The 12,092-nt window shown below is 31.3% G+C and overlaps 1 protein-coding gene across 5 annotated transcripts in view; it reads right to left on the bottom strand.

Annotated features, from left to right (window-relative positions):
* The window catches only part of TAX1BP1 (Tax1 binding protein 1), a 67,089-nt gene that overhangs the window by 22,446 nt on the left and 32,551 nt on the right, over positions 1–12,092 (bottom strand). For 3 of the 5 annotated variants that reach the window (XM_081283048.1, XM_081283049.1, XM_081283046.1), the window contains 7 exons: positions 9,435–9,583; positions 9,263–9,353; positions 7,433–7,618; positions 3,371–3,595; positions 2,591–2,737; positions 1,981–2,104; positions 1,404–1,507 (listed from right to left, as the gene is read on the bottom strand). In XM_081283048.1, coding sequence (XP_081139174.1) covers positions 1,404–1,507; positions 1,981–2,104; positions 2,591–2,737; positions 3,371–3,595; positions 7,433–7,618; positions 9,263–9,353; positions 9,435–9,583 — 1,026 coding nt within the window. The remainder of the gene's footprint in view (positions 1–1,403; positions 1,508–1,980; positions 2,105–2,590; positions 2,738–3,370; positions 3,596–7,432; positions 7,619–9,262; positions 9,354–9,434; positions 9,584–12,092) is intronic. The other 2 variants (XM_081283050.1, XM_081283047.1) reach the window with 1 other exon arrangement.

Genomic DNA, 12,092 nt, shown 5'->3' on the forward strand with positions numbered 1-12,092 from the left:
TATCTTGCTGCCTCAATAAAGTGGATCCTTATTGATCCTTTAAGAACAGCTCTGTCTTTCTGTTCTTGTTCTTGAAGATCATATTTTCAGTGGAATAGAACATGCCTGATCAGTGATCAATGGTGATCATTGACTTTTTACCTTCACAGTCTTTACTTTTATTTGTTTCCAAGTCAATCACTAAACATGGCCTCTTACTGACAATATATAAGTAGTGAATTTTGTACACTTAGGGGCCACAATAAATGAAACAAAATGAGACTAAATGAAGCACAAAAGAATATGATGCAATGGAAAGATGAAGTACATGTGAGATTGTGAAGCTGTTGCTGGTTAACATAGCACACTATTTTAAAGTTTTTAGGTCTTTTTCTTTTATATAAATGAACAGAAGGTATACACTCTAAAATAATAGTATTAGTAAAACAAATATATCAATCAGTAACAGTCATTTATTATCAAGTGTTATGCACAGTACATAACTGTAAATGCTATACCTTTATAGGACTTGAAGTGCAGTAGATTTCGTTGCATCAGCATTACTATAAACATGTGAGTAATGCATTATACTACAATGTTATTAATACTGCTAATCAGCTCTTTTACAGAAGAAGCCTGCTGTGGGTATAGATCAACGACAGAATACTTGCTTAACGTAAGTGAGGCCCTAGGTTTGATTCCCACCACCACAAAAAAGAAAAAAAAAGTCCAGTTTAAAGTCTGATAAAGATTTTAATGATGTTTTTAAGTTTTAAATTATTATAGTAACACTGAGCTAATCTATGCTTTTCAGTCTGTAGCTCTATAGAATTTCCTTCCTTTTCCCAGACTCAGAAATACACAAATACACAAATTAAGCACACAAAAATCACATATGCAAACACAAAACAACTGAGGAGCAATTTCCTTCATCCTTCAAATACTCCAGGTATGAATAGTACCTGGATTCAAAACTTTAAAGTCTGAATGATGCTATTTAAAATAATCAATTTGGTTAATATTCCCTTTTGTCATGTGTCCACTGGGTCACTTTTGAGATATGTTAAATTTCTTTTTCCTTTTACAATAAACTTAAAAAAAGAGTATTTCCCTTTATTATAAAATTCAAATATTTTCCATATATTATTACAAAAAGGCAGGGAGAAATTTCCAACCTCAACTAATTACTTGTTCATTATCCAAACAAGGACATTTTAGTACATATGAACAGAAAATACTAATTTTGGAATAATGATTTTATACAACGGCCTATATGAACAAGAATACAAAGCACCTCCTTTCATCATCCCAAAGGCAAAAGTGAAACAGTATATGGGGCTGGAAAAAAAATCAATAAAACTTAATAAAGGTGAGCTAAACCATTTAACATTTGATAAATCTTTCTTCACTCAAAGTTAACTTACCTGCAAGAGTTGTTTACATTTATTATACTTTTCTGTTTTGTCAGCAATTTCTTTGGTCATTTCACAGACTTTACCTTTCGAGAGCAAGTCAAAATCTGTCTCTGCTGTAACAAGACAGAAAATAGGATCATTAAAAAGTATTTTGCCCCTTATATTATTGTCTTGCTCAGAAAAACTTAAGAGTAAATTGTAAAGTGTAAAAATGGAATACTGAAGAACAGAAACATTTATTTATATCCTAAATAAACAAAGAAAGATAAATTCTAAATGAGAATGAGAATTTTAAAATGTCAGAACCAAGTTCACTTTCAATAATGAATGCACCGTTCTTTTTTCTTTTTAATAATTTGCTAAAAGTAGTTCCAAAATGGCACAAAAATTGTTCTCTCTAGATAACTGAGTAAACAGAATAAGAAAAAAATATACTCTGAAGAATACATTTTTAAGTCATTCTTCCAGTCCTTCATTACCACCTGCTAACTCTTATTAAGTAAACATGTTCCAATACCACCACGCCTGGTCATATTAATACTTTTTAAGGCAGGACACTACACAAAAAAATCTAAAAGATTTTTACCTGCAGAAGATAGTGGCAGCTTTACATCTACAGCAGACACAGAAGTGGCTGGGTCTGTGTTTATTGAAGCATCATTCACTTTCTGCTGATTCCCAACTTTCTTTGTGAACACATTATTATTGGCCTATTCGGGATGTTAACAATAAACTATTAAATCAAGTCACTGAATTTGTTATACTTTTTAAGTAAATATGTAAATAATAAAAAAGAAATCCTATATATCCACAAAGCTATCCTTGTTTTAAAAGCCAAACAAATACTAAAGATATACATCACCTACAATCCAAATGTTGCAAAAGAAAAACACATTGCTTTTTCTTGTGAATTTACCAAAACTAATCATTCACAGAAATCTCAAGCTTCTACTACAAAGTCAAAATATGTTCAAAAGGCCACAAACCAATATTTATACATGTGATACTTAAATTTATCTATACATTTGATACTTAAACTGTAATTTTTTTCACAAAGCCTTCCTATTTTACTGCATGCATTCCTTGCTCCTTTTTCCACTTTCAGATTTCAATCGGAAGACCAGGAAAATATTATCTATATCACAGAGTATAAGACAACTATGGTACCACTTTCATATGAATTCAATGATACTTACTGATTGGTCTGAAAGTTTGTTTATTTGTTTTTGGAGCCTCTGACATTCCTTAAATTTTTCTTTATAATGATCTGCAGCCATCTGGAGACGGAGTTTCAAATCTTCAACTTCTCTTCTCAGTTCATGTTCCAATGTATCAGTTTTATCCTAAGAAACAAACAAATATTGCCACTAAAATAAAAACCTGATACTGCATTTTGTAATAGTAAATCCAACTTCCTTTTTACTTATGTCTTTCTGGCTTTTTTTTTTTTTAAATTTGTTCTGGGGTTTAGGCTATAGTGCCACAACAATTCTCCTAATAAATCTAGATTTATATGTTTTGACTAAGGTTCATTTAAAAACTACAAATAATCTACTTCCTGAGGAATAATTATTATTCTCTTAAGTAACCATAAGCTATTTTTTTATTTCTTACATACATGACAATAGTGAAGTGAATTACATTCATAATTATCCATTCACAGCACAATTTTTTGTAACTCTGTACCATAAGCTATTTTATATAACTAGTAAACAAGAAATTCCAAACAAAGCAATATATACCTGATACCAAAAATATTTAATAACAGAACAACTTTTACTAACCATAAGGAATTGTGCTTACAGAAGGTTTTCTTGACGCTCACATTAATTTCAACCCAAGAAGTTACAATAACTAAACAGAATGAATGGAAACTTAAAATTCTCTGATCAGAATTATTATAATTTATTTTATTTTATTATAATTTACTGTTTTCATGAGTTTATGGTTATTAATTCAAAGTTGACTTGCTTTACCTGATCTTTTTTCACAGCATTTAGTTTAAGTTCTGCCAGTGCATCAGCTAACTGCTTCTTCACTTTCTCATTTTCCAAGCGTGCAGTATGTAGATCTGCCATTGTTTTATCTCGCACATTTACTGCATCACTAAGTTCTTTAGCCAGAAAGACAACTTCTTGTCGAGTTGCCTGAACCTGTTCCTCTGCTTTACGAAGCTGCTCCTTTAAAGAAAATGAATCTTCCTGAAGAAAAGCAGAGAATTATTGCTGTGATTAAACCATTCAAGTGTAAAAAAAAAAAAAAGCACAACAATTTTATACCTTCTTCAAGAGATCCAAAGTTTTAAATTAAATATTGCTTTTCTACACATGACATAGATGAAGTATGTCTATAAAAAATTTAAAATGTGTGACATTGTTTTAGATTTCCTACCTAGCAACCATAGACATGGTATGACCACTACTATTTCACACAGAAAGAAACTGAAATACAGCCATCAAGTGGCATATCCAGTGCTTAAAGTTCTGTCTAAATTGAAGACTTAAATGAAAGTGCCCAAGACTCAAATGTCCCCCAAATCTCTCCAGCTTGAACTACTGACACACACTTTCTGTGATTACAATAAAATAATTTAAAAGACTTTCTAATACCAAAAATCTTAGTTAAAGGTATTTCCTACTTTCTAACTTAAAAGACAACCAAAATATTAATCTACCATTCTATATCAACACCTATTTGTTTGTTTGTTTATTTTGGTATTGTGGATTGAACCCAGGTATGCTTTGCCATTGACCTACATCCCCAGCTCTTAATTTATATTTTGAGACAGGTTCTCAGTAAGTTGGTGACACTGACCTTGAACTTGCAATCATACTGACTTGGCAGATTTAGAAGTGTACCTAGATATCTACATAAGGATGCTTATCTCAGTCTGTTTATAAAAGCTAATGATAGTAAACAACTTGTATCAATTACATACTTATACAACCATTAAATGAAAGTAGGAATATGATGCAGCTATTATAATAAGAAAGATCTACATGTGTACTCATAGTGCAAGATATCCACATATTCTATAAATATTTTTAAATATTAATCACTATATGTATTCTGAGTTAAAATGTAAGTATATTTTTATACTTATATGAGATATTTTAGCATCTTATTCAACTTCAAAAATCAAATACCCTTCTCATATTTGCATTTGCAATCTGCTGGATTAAAAGAGCAACCTGGGGTTTCACTATTGACTTTAAATGTCATATACTTCTTTTGTTTTTTGTTTAGCTTTATTTATTATTATTATTATTTTAGTTGTAGATGAACAACACCTTTATTTACTTATTTTTATGTGGCGCTGAGGATCGAACCCAGTGCTTTACACAGGCTAGACAAATGCTCTACCATTGAGTCACAATTCCAGCCCCAAATGTCATACACTTCTAACATTTCAGGGGTTACAATAAATATGCCTTAATATAATTTGTAGCAAAATACTTAAACCAACTTAATACCCATAAAACATAATAAGTAAGATAAATCTATATGTGGAGTATTATGCAGCAATTGAAAAAAATGAGGAAGATCTCTGATAAAGAATGAATGACAATTTACATTTCTCAGTGAGAAGAAACAAGGTATATCCAAGTAGTATTCTTTTTTTTTCCAAGAAAATGAAGAAAAATGAGTATGTATACTGTGCACATGCATACATAAGCTTATTTTTCCAAAAAGAAACATAAGGAGAATTAACTTAAAAATGTTTACCTGTGGGTATAGGTAAAAGGTAAAAAGAATACACAAGAGTTTAAAATGAGTAATTTTTTATATCATTTTTTTACTTTTCAATAATGCAACTACTTTATATATTCAAAAAAGAGAAAAATAAATCTTAAATACTAAAAAAAAAGCTTGAACTGTATTACAAATTTATAACATAAAACTTTTTTAAAAAGTACATCAACTTTTGAACAAGGCATTATGAACATCCCTAGACAAACTCAAGAGCTGGAAAAAAAAACTTTAATTTTATTTGGTGGACTTACTGTTGAAAGTGGCAATGACACAGAAATTCTGAACCTTATGATATATAAACACATGAAAAATATAATGTCTCAAAAACAAAAAGTTCTCACACTAGGAGAAAATATATATAAATATGAAATGGAGGAAAGTAAAGAAGAATCCTAAAGTACTATTTTTGGGTTAGATACATTAATAATGATTTGAAGTATCTACTGGAAATGAAAAAAGCCATAGTCCCCTAAAATGGTAACAATGGGTCTGAGGCATAACCTGAACCTGGAAAACACAGGTGTATAATTTAAAAAAAGTATACAAAAGCCAGGCCTGGTGGCACACACCTGTAATCCCAGAGGCTCAGGAGGCTGAGACAGGAGAATTGCAAATTCAAAGTCAGCCTCAACAATGGTGAGGCACTACGCAACTCAACAAAATGAAGAATCCCTGTCTCTAAATAAAATACCAAATAGGGCTGGGGATGTGGCTCAGTAGTTGAAAGCCCCTGAGTTCAATCCCCCAGTACCCCCCCCCCAAAATGCATACAAAGCTTGATAAAGGCATATTAAAAGGACACAATAGCCAAGTGCATGCAGTAGCATGCACCAATAATCCCAGGTATTTGGGAGGCTAAGGCAGAAGGATCTGAAGTTAAAGGCCAGCCTGGACAACTTATCAAGAACCCGTCTCAAATTAAATAAAAGTAAAATGGGTTAGGTATATAGCTCAGTGGTAGCATACTCGATTACCATTCACTAGGCCTTGGGTTCAGTCCCCAGCACCACTAGGGATTTAAAAAAGAAAGGACACAAAAGCACTTGAAAAGGGTCACCAGCTAAATAGAGACAACTGTGAACTGAAAAAAATAATGATGATAATGTAAAATAATAAGTTCATAGTAACAAAGGAAGGGGAAAGGGTAACAGTAACCTCATAAAATAGTAGCTACTACTAAATATAGAAGGAATGACAGAATCTTTAAAATCATCATCTTGTAACCATTAATCTCAAAGCTGAGGTAAGTAAGGCTCATCAAAGGACTAATAAAACCATTGGGTAAAAGGCTATTAGAGGACAGGATGTTCACATAATCATGAAGTATTATGCTATGATTGCTTAATAATCACAAAGATGAGGAGGAGAAGGGAAAGCACCTCAATAATGTCAGGAAGACAAAACTAAATTAATTACCAAACCCAACATCAAGAATAGAACATAATTACATTTATATGGCTCTTAATATAAAAGCAGTAAGATATATGAAACATCATGTCTTTCCTTGACACCCCCCCCACCAAAAAAAATGATTGATTTGAAATCTAGTCATGAGGAAATAGACAAATTAAGATTATGTAACATTCATTCAAATTAGCCTGACTTCTTCAAAAATATATGTTGGGCTAGGGGTGTAGCTCAGTGTCTAGTATGCATAAGGCCCTGGGTTCAGTCCCTAGCATTGCAAAACAGTGGAGGGGAGGGGATAAGAAAAAGAGAAAAAAGTATAGGGACACTATTAAAAAGTATAGGGACACTATTCTAGAAAAAAGTATAGGGACACTATTAAAAAGTATAGGGATACTATTCTAGATTAAAACAGTATAGGAATGCTATTCTACAGAAACCATAAAAAAGTGTAGAGACAATGTTTCAGATTAAAAATAATAAACTAATGTGTAATCTCTGGCTACTCATAGATTCTATTTGTATCAATTAAACATGAACTAAGTATAACCAAGAATGAATATTATCATATCAATGTTAAATCTTGAGAGTGATAATGGTGTATTTGTTCATAAGAACAGTAATGCCTACAATTAACTTGCAAATGGTCCAGAAAAAAAGTATCTAAATAGGGGAGATAAAATAAAAATGAGCAAAGAATTTTAAGGTACATAGCTATTTACTGCTTTGTTCTTTCAACTTCTCTGCATTTTTAAACATGCTAAAAAGAATTAGTTTGGGAGAATTAAAAATTTTAAAAATAACAAAATGGTAATATTGCATATATTTAATAGAGATAATGTTTTATAAGTTCAAATACATGTTGCAAAACTACTTACTTTATTTGAGGTTGTAAGCAGGAAAGCCCTTTGCAGATTTTCCTTTTCAGCCAAACACAACTGCAGTCTGCCAATCTCTTCTTTGAAATGAGTAATCATACTTTCTTTGTTTCCATCTAAATTCTTTAAAGTCTGGACCTCTGACACAAGCTTGGTATTTTCTATTTCTGTATTCTTCAAATGCACCTTTAACAGTGTTTGGAAATGTAAAGAATATTCTATTCAGTTACATAACTGAAGTTAGTCAAAATTTAAAATGTCATTATTTATCTCTAATTTGAAAATAACTGAAGGAAGGGAGTAGGAGTCATAAGACCCATGTTCTGCCAAATGATTACCTAAGAATATAAGAACATATTAAAAGTAGAAGATGGTTTTTCCAAAGTTATTTTCCATAGAGATTAATTTTAAGGTCTAACTACATTATCTCCAAAGACTTTTCCTTTGATTTAATGATTTTAGCATTTTTTTCCTAATGTAAATGGATTTTGTTTTTCTTTTTGGAAAATGCTATGAAGACATACAATATGAAGACATGACCAAATTCTGAAAGCTAGAAAGGCTTTTTTCAAAAACAACATTTTGAAGCAATTCAATGTTTTACATGTAAAAAGCCCTATGTCATTTACTTCCCATGTTATCTAAAACCATATTTCCTTATCGATGCAACTATGCTAATTCTTCCATGAACTTTGATGCTGATTTTCTCATAACAGATGTACAAATCAAATTCAGTAACTGGAACTATACTGAGTATGGACACATACTGTCCACAAGCAAGATTATCTTGGTTAAGTGTTCCAGAAAGAAATTATTTCTTGCATTTCACTCTTTAAATGTTTCTGAATTTAAAGGAGTAATTCCTGTTCATAGGACTAAATGTGACTCCTGGTTCTCTGAAGGAGTTAATAGCCTATACCTTTGCAATACCACCTTTAAAACTCTTTAATTTTCCCAATCATCAGCTCATAAATGTGACTTAACATGAAGCTAACAATTAAGAATGTTCTTAAAATTCCTCATCCAAAACTTGCTTTCAGAAATGCTTATTAGCTAAAGTCTTGATTAACATCCACAATACTGACAATTAAGCTAACTATACTAACATCACAGGAATGCCTAAAAAAGAAAAATCTTCATAAAGTGAAGATTCATAAGCAGTGAGGATATTCTGTAAAATGACAATCTCTGAAGATTATTTCAAAAATTATTTCAAAGGCCAAACCATAAAATATGATTATCCGTGAAATGAATACCTCCCTAAGGTATACAAGTTCTTAAAATTTCACGAAAACACTTGCTTATATAAATTCTAATAAACAAGTATCTATCATTAAAACTTTTTGACTTATTATACAGTACCTGCTAAGTATTTAAAATACCAGCAAGCTAATTCCCTAAACACTAACTTTTAAGAGCAATACACATTGTGATAGTTAGTGACTTCTTCCTTGCTTCCTCCCCTTCTTGGATTACTCAACTGAGGGAACTTGGCTACCTTTTTTAAGGACATTCAAGCAACCTCTGGAGAGGTCACTTAGAACTGACGGGCCTCTCGCCAAAAGTTAAGTGTACCAGAAAAAAATAAATAAGTATACCACAAAAAAATAAATTATTTCTTGCATTTCACTCTGTAGAATAAAATACAGATTTCATTCTACATCATGGAAGCAGATCCCCGGTGTCAAACAAGCCAACCTAACGGCAACATCTGTAACATCCTGACTTTCAGAACTATTCAATTATGTTGCTTCTAACTTCCTGACTCACAGCCTATTGGGGTAATTTGTTACAAATCAATGAACAATAGAAATGAAAAGAATAAAATACCTTATAAAGTTCCTTCTCATCCTTTTCTGTCTTCAGTTGACATTCAAGTTGTTCTCTTTCATGTTGTACCTTCCTGAGTTTGTCCTTTAAACTGCGTTAAGACAAAACAACATGAATGTAAAAACAAAAATTTTATTAAAACACTGAATTTTTTTTATATCATCAGAAATACCTGTCCAATTCAGTTTCTTTTTCAATTGCTTTATGTGTCACTGACACAATATCTTCCTCAAGCTGCAGAGCTTTAGATGTCGCATCACTGTATCTCTTCTTAAACTCTTCATTTTCCATTTTTAAACTTTGTGATACTTCAATAAGACCCTTAGAAATAACAACAAAGTATGTGACAAAAAGCATCAGTAAATTTGCCTTTAAGAAATCTTTTTTTTTCTTTTTCTTTTAAAGGGGGTTCGGGATTCATTATGTCAGTCTAGGTTAGGCTCAAGAGATCTTTCAGTCTCAGCCTTTTCAGTAGCAGGGACTATAGGCACAAACCTCCACACAAGGGTTTGCTTCTGGTTTTAGTTTTTAGTTTTGTTTTTTAGGGGAAAGCAGTGCAAGGGATTCAGGCAAGGGCTTTGCACATGCTAGGCAAATGCTCTACTATTGAGCTACATGGTTTTATAATTTTAGCCCCACGTTTGTCCCCTCTAAAATTTAGGCCAAGACTTATAAACTAATAAACTAAATGTGAAATTGTAAATATACTTAAATTTTCATATACTAAACTATTTACATATCAATTACTAATATATATTTCTCGCCTTCAGACTTTTCATGCACCCTATTTGTTTATTTCACTTCACCACAGGACAGGCAATAAAATGAAATAAAAATTATTAGTCACTTTTTGTTTTTCAGATTTTACTTTTCCTTGTTACCCCAATGATAGGTTTCATATGAAACTATCAGTGTTAACACCCACTTCTAATATATATTACACCAAGCAATATCAAAGTGCTGTAATAAATGCCTAAAGCATGTTCTTGCCAGAGTGACTCAGAAGCCTAAATATTCAAAGATAAAACAAATGTAAAAGAAATTATTGCCTTTCTTTTTAGACTGTTCTAAACAGAACACTTTAACTCTTAAATTTTTATCACATCAATTAAGACATTTGTGAGAAGTTGATAAAGCTTCCATGTTCTTGTAATAAGTCTTCTACCTCATTTCAAAAAGTGAGACTCCAGTAAAACATGTATATGGAAGTGATGTTATGGAAAACTATACATCAAAAAGAATTAAATCAAATTACTTTTTTAAGAAATCTAAAATTTCCCCCTAAGTAGTAATACCTACCCAAGAAGAAAAACTAAAAAATACATCACAGTACTGTCAACTTAAAAGTCAAAATTTATATAATAATTATATCATTTAATGTGCATATAGCAATTAGGTCCAATTTTTACTTATAAATGGAATACACACTTCCTGCTGGGATAAGGAAATTGCTACATTGCACCTCATGAAACACGTATCACAATAGTGTCAGATGACATCTATTTATTTTATTTTTGTTCAAAGCAAATGTTTGCCTTACTGAATTTCCAATAGTATCCAAAAATTGTTATCCAAAATTAAATGCTTTTCTATTGTTTCCAAGTCCATAACGCTAAAGTAAGCAAAAACATTTATTCCTCTGTCATAGTTTTTGTTGATATACTATGAGCCTTATAAAATTTGACACATTTTTAGTACTTGTCTTATTGGTTTCTAAAGACAGCCAGAGAGGTTTCTAAATACTTTTGCACATTTTTTATTTTTATTTTACCAAATTCTCTCTTGGTGCTACACATCTGATCCAGGTATTTCTACCTGGGACAAAGACTAGTTTGTCTAGAAGCAAAGACTAATTGCTAATTCTGTAATTAATAAATGCTCTATATTGAGTAAACAGCACTCTTAAAAAAATTCATAACCAATTGAATGCAAAAAAATTAATACTTTAATCATAAGCTTGTTAACTTTATAGTAGATCACACATTAATTCAGACAATAACTTGAGACTCTCAGACTCTTTCTCTAGTACCCATAAAGGCACACCTGATAGCTTCTCAGCATCCAAGCCTATTTTCAAATGACATGAATGATGAAGTAGGGATTATTCTTTACACCTACACTTTTCATGTCTAAGCTAAGTACCAGTATCTAAGAAGCTAAATCATCCTTAGCATGGAAAATTTCAAATAAAAATCATGCTTTCCTTTACAAAAAATAACTTTAAAACAAAATCTATAACACAACCTTTGAAAAACAACTGAAATTTGTGATATTCATTTAGTTACCATTTGTAAACCAGTCCAAAGGGATATTATAGTTCTAAAATTAAAATATTCAACAGATAATTAAGTCTATGACATTGTACATCAAGATAGGCTCCCAAAAACTGGGGCCAAGGGAGATAAAGAGATCTGGACATTTAAGATTCATGCAGAGGATTTCTCCCATTCTCTCAACTGAAAATAACTGTGGCCACAAGCCACTATTACAACTTTCCATGAGTCATAACCTTATAACTCTCAAATATGAACAACCAGATATACTGTGACCTACTCATGTTTGTAGCAAAATACACACTAGAAGTATTTAGAATTAAAAAAGCATATTTATTCCCACATTTTTTTAAAAAGAGAATATTTACAGGAAAATCTGTAGTCAGTTTTTAAATTAAATCTTATTCATTTGGCTTAAACTGGATTTTCTCAAACACCCTACATCTTCTCCAGCTCCTTAAATTCACCAGACAAAAATATGAATGACAATATACAAGTAAGTCTTTATGGCACTAACAATAATAGGAAAAATAAACAAATAAAAATAATAGCTATAT

This window comes from Spermophilus citellus (genome assembly GCF_964194105.1).
Source record: "Spermophilus citellus genome assembly, chromosome: 3".
NCBI classification, from domain to species: Eukaryota; Metazoa; Chordata; class Mammalia; order Rodentia; family Sciuridae; genus Spermophilus; species Spermophilus citellus.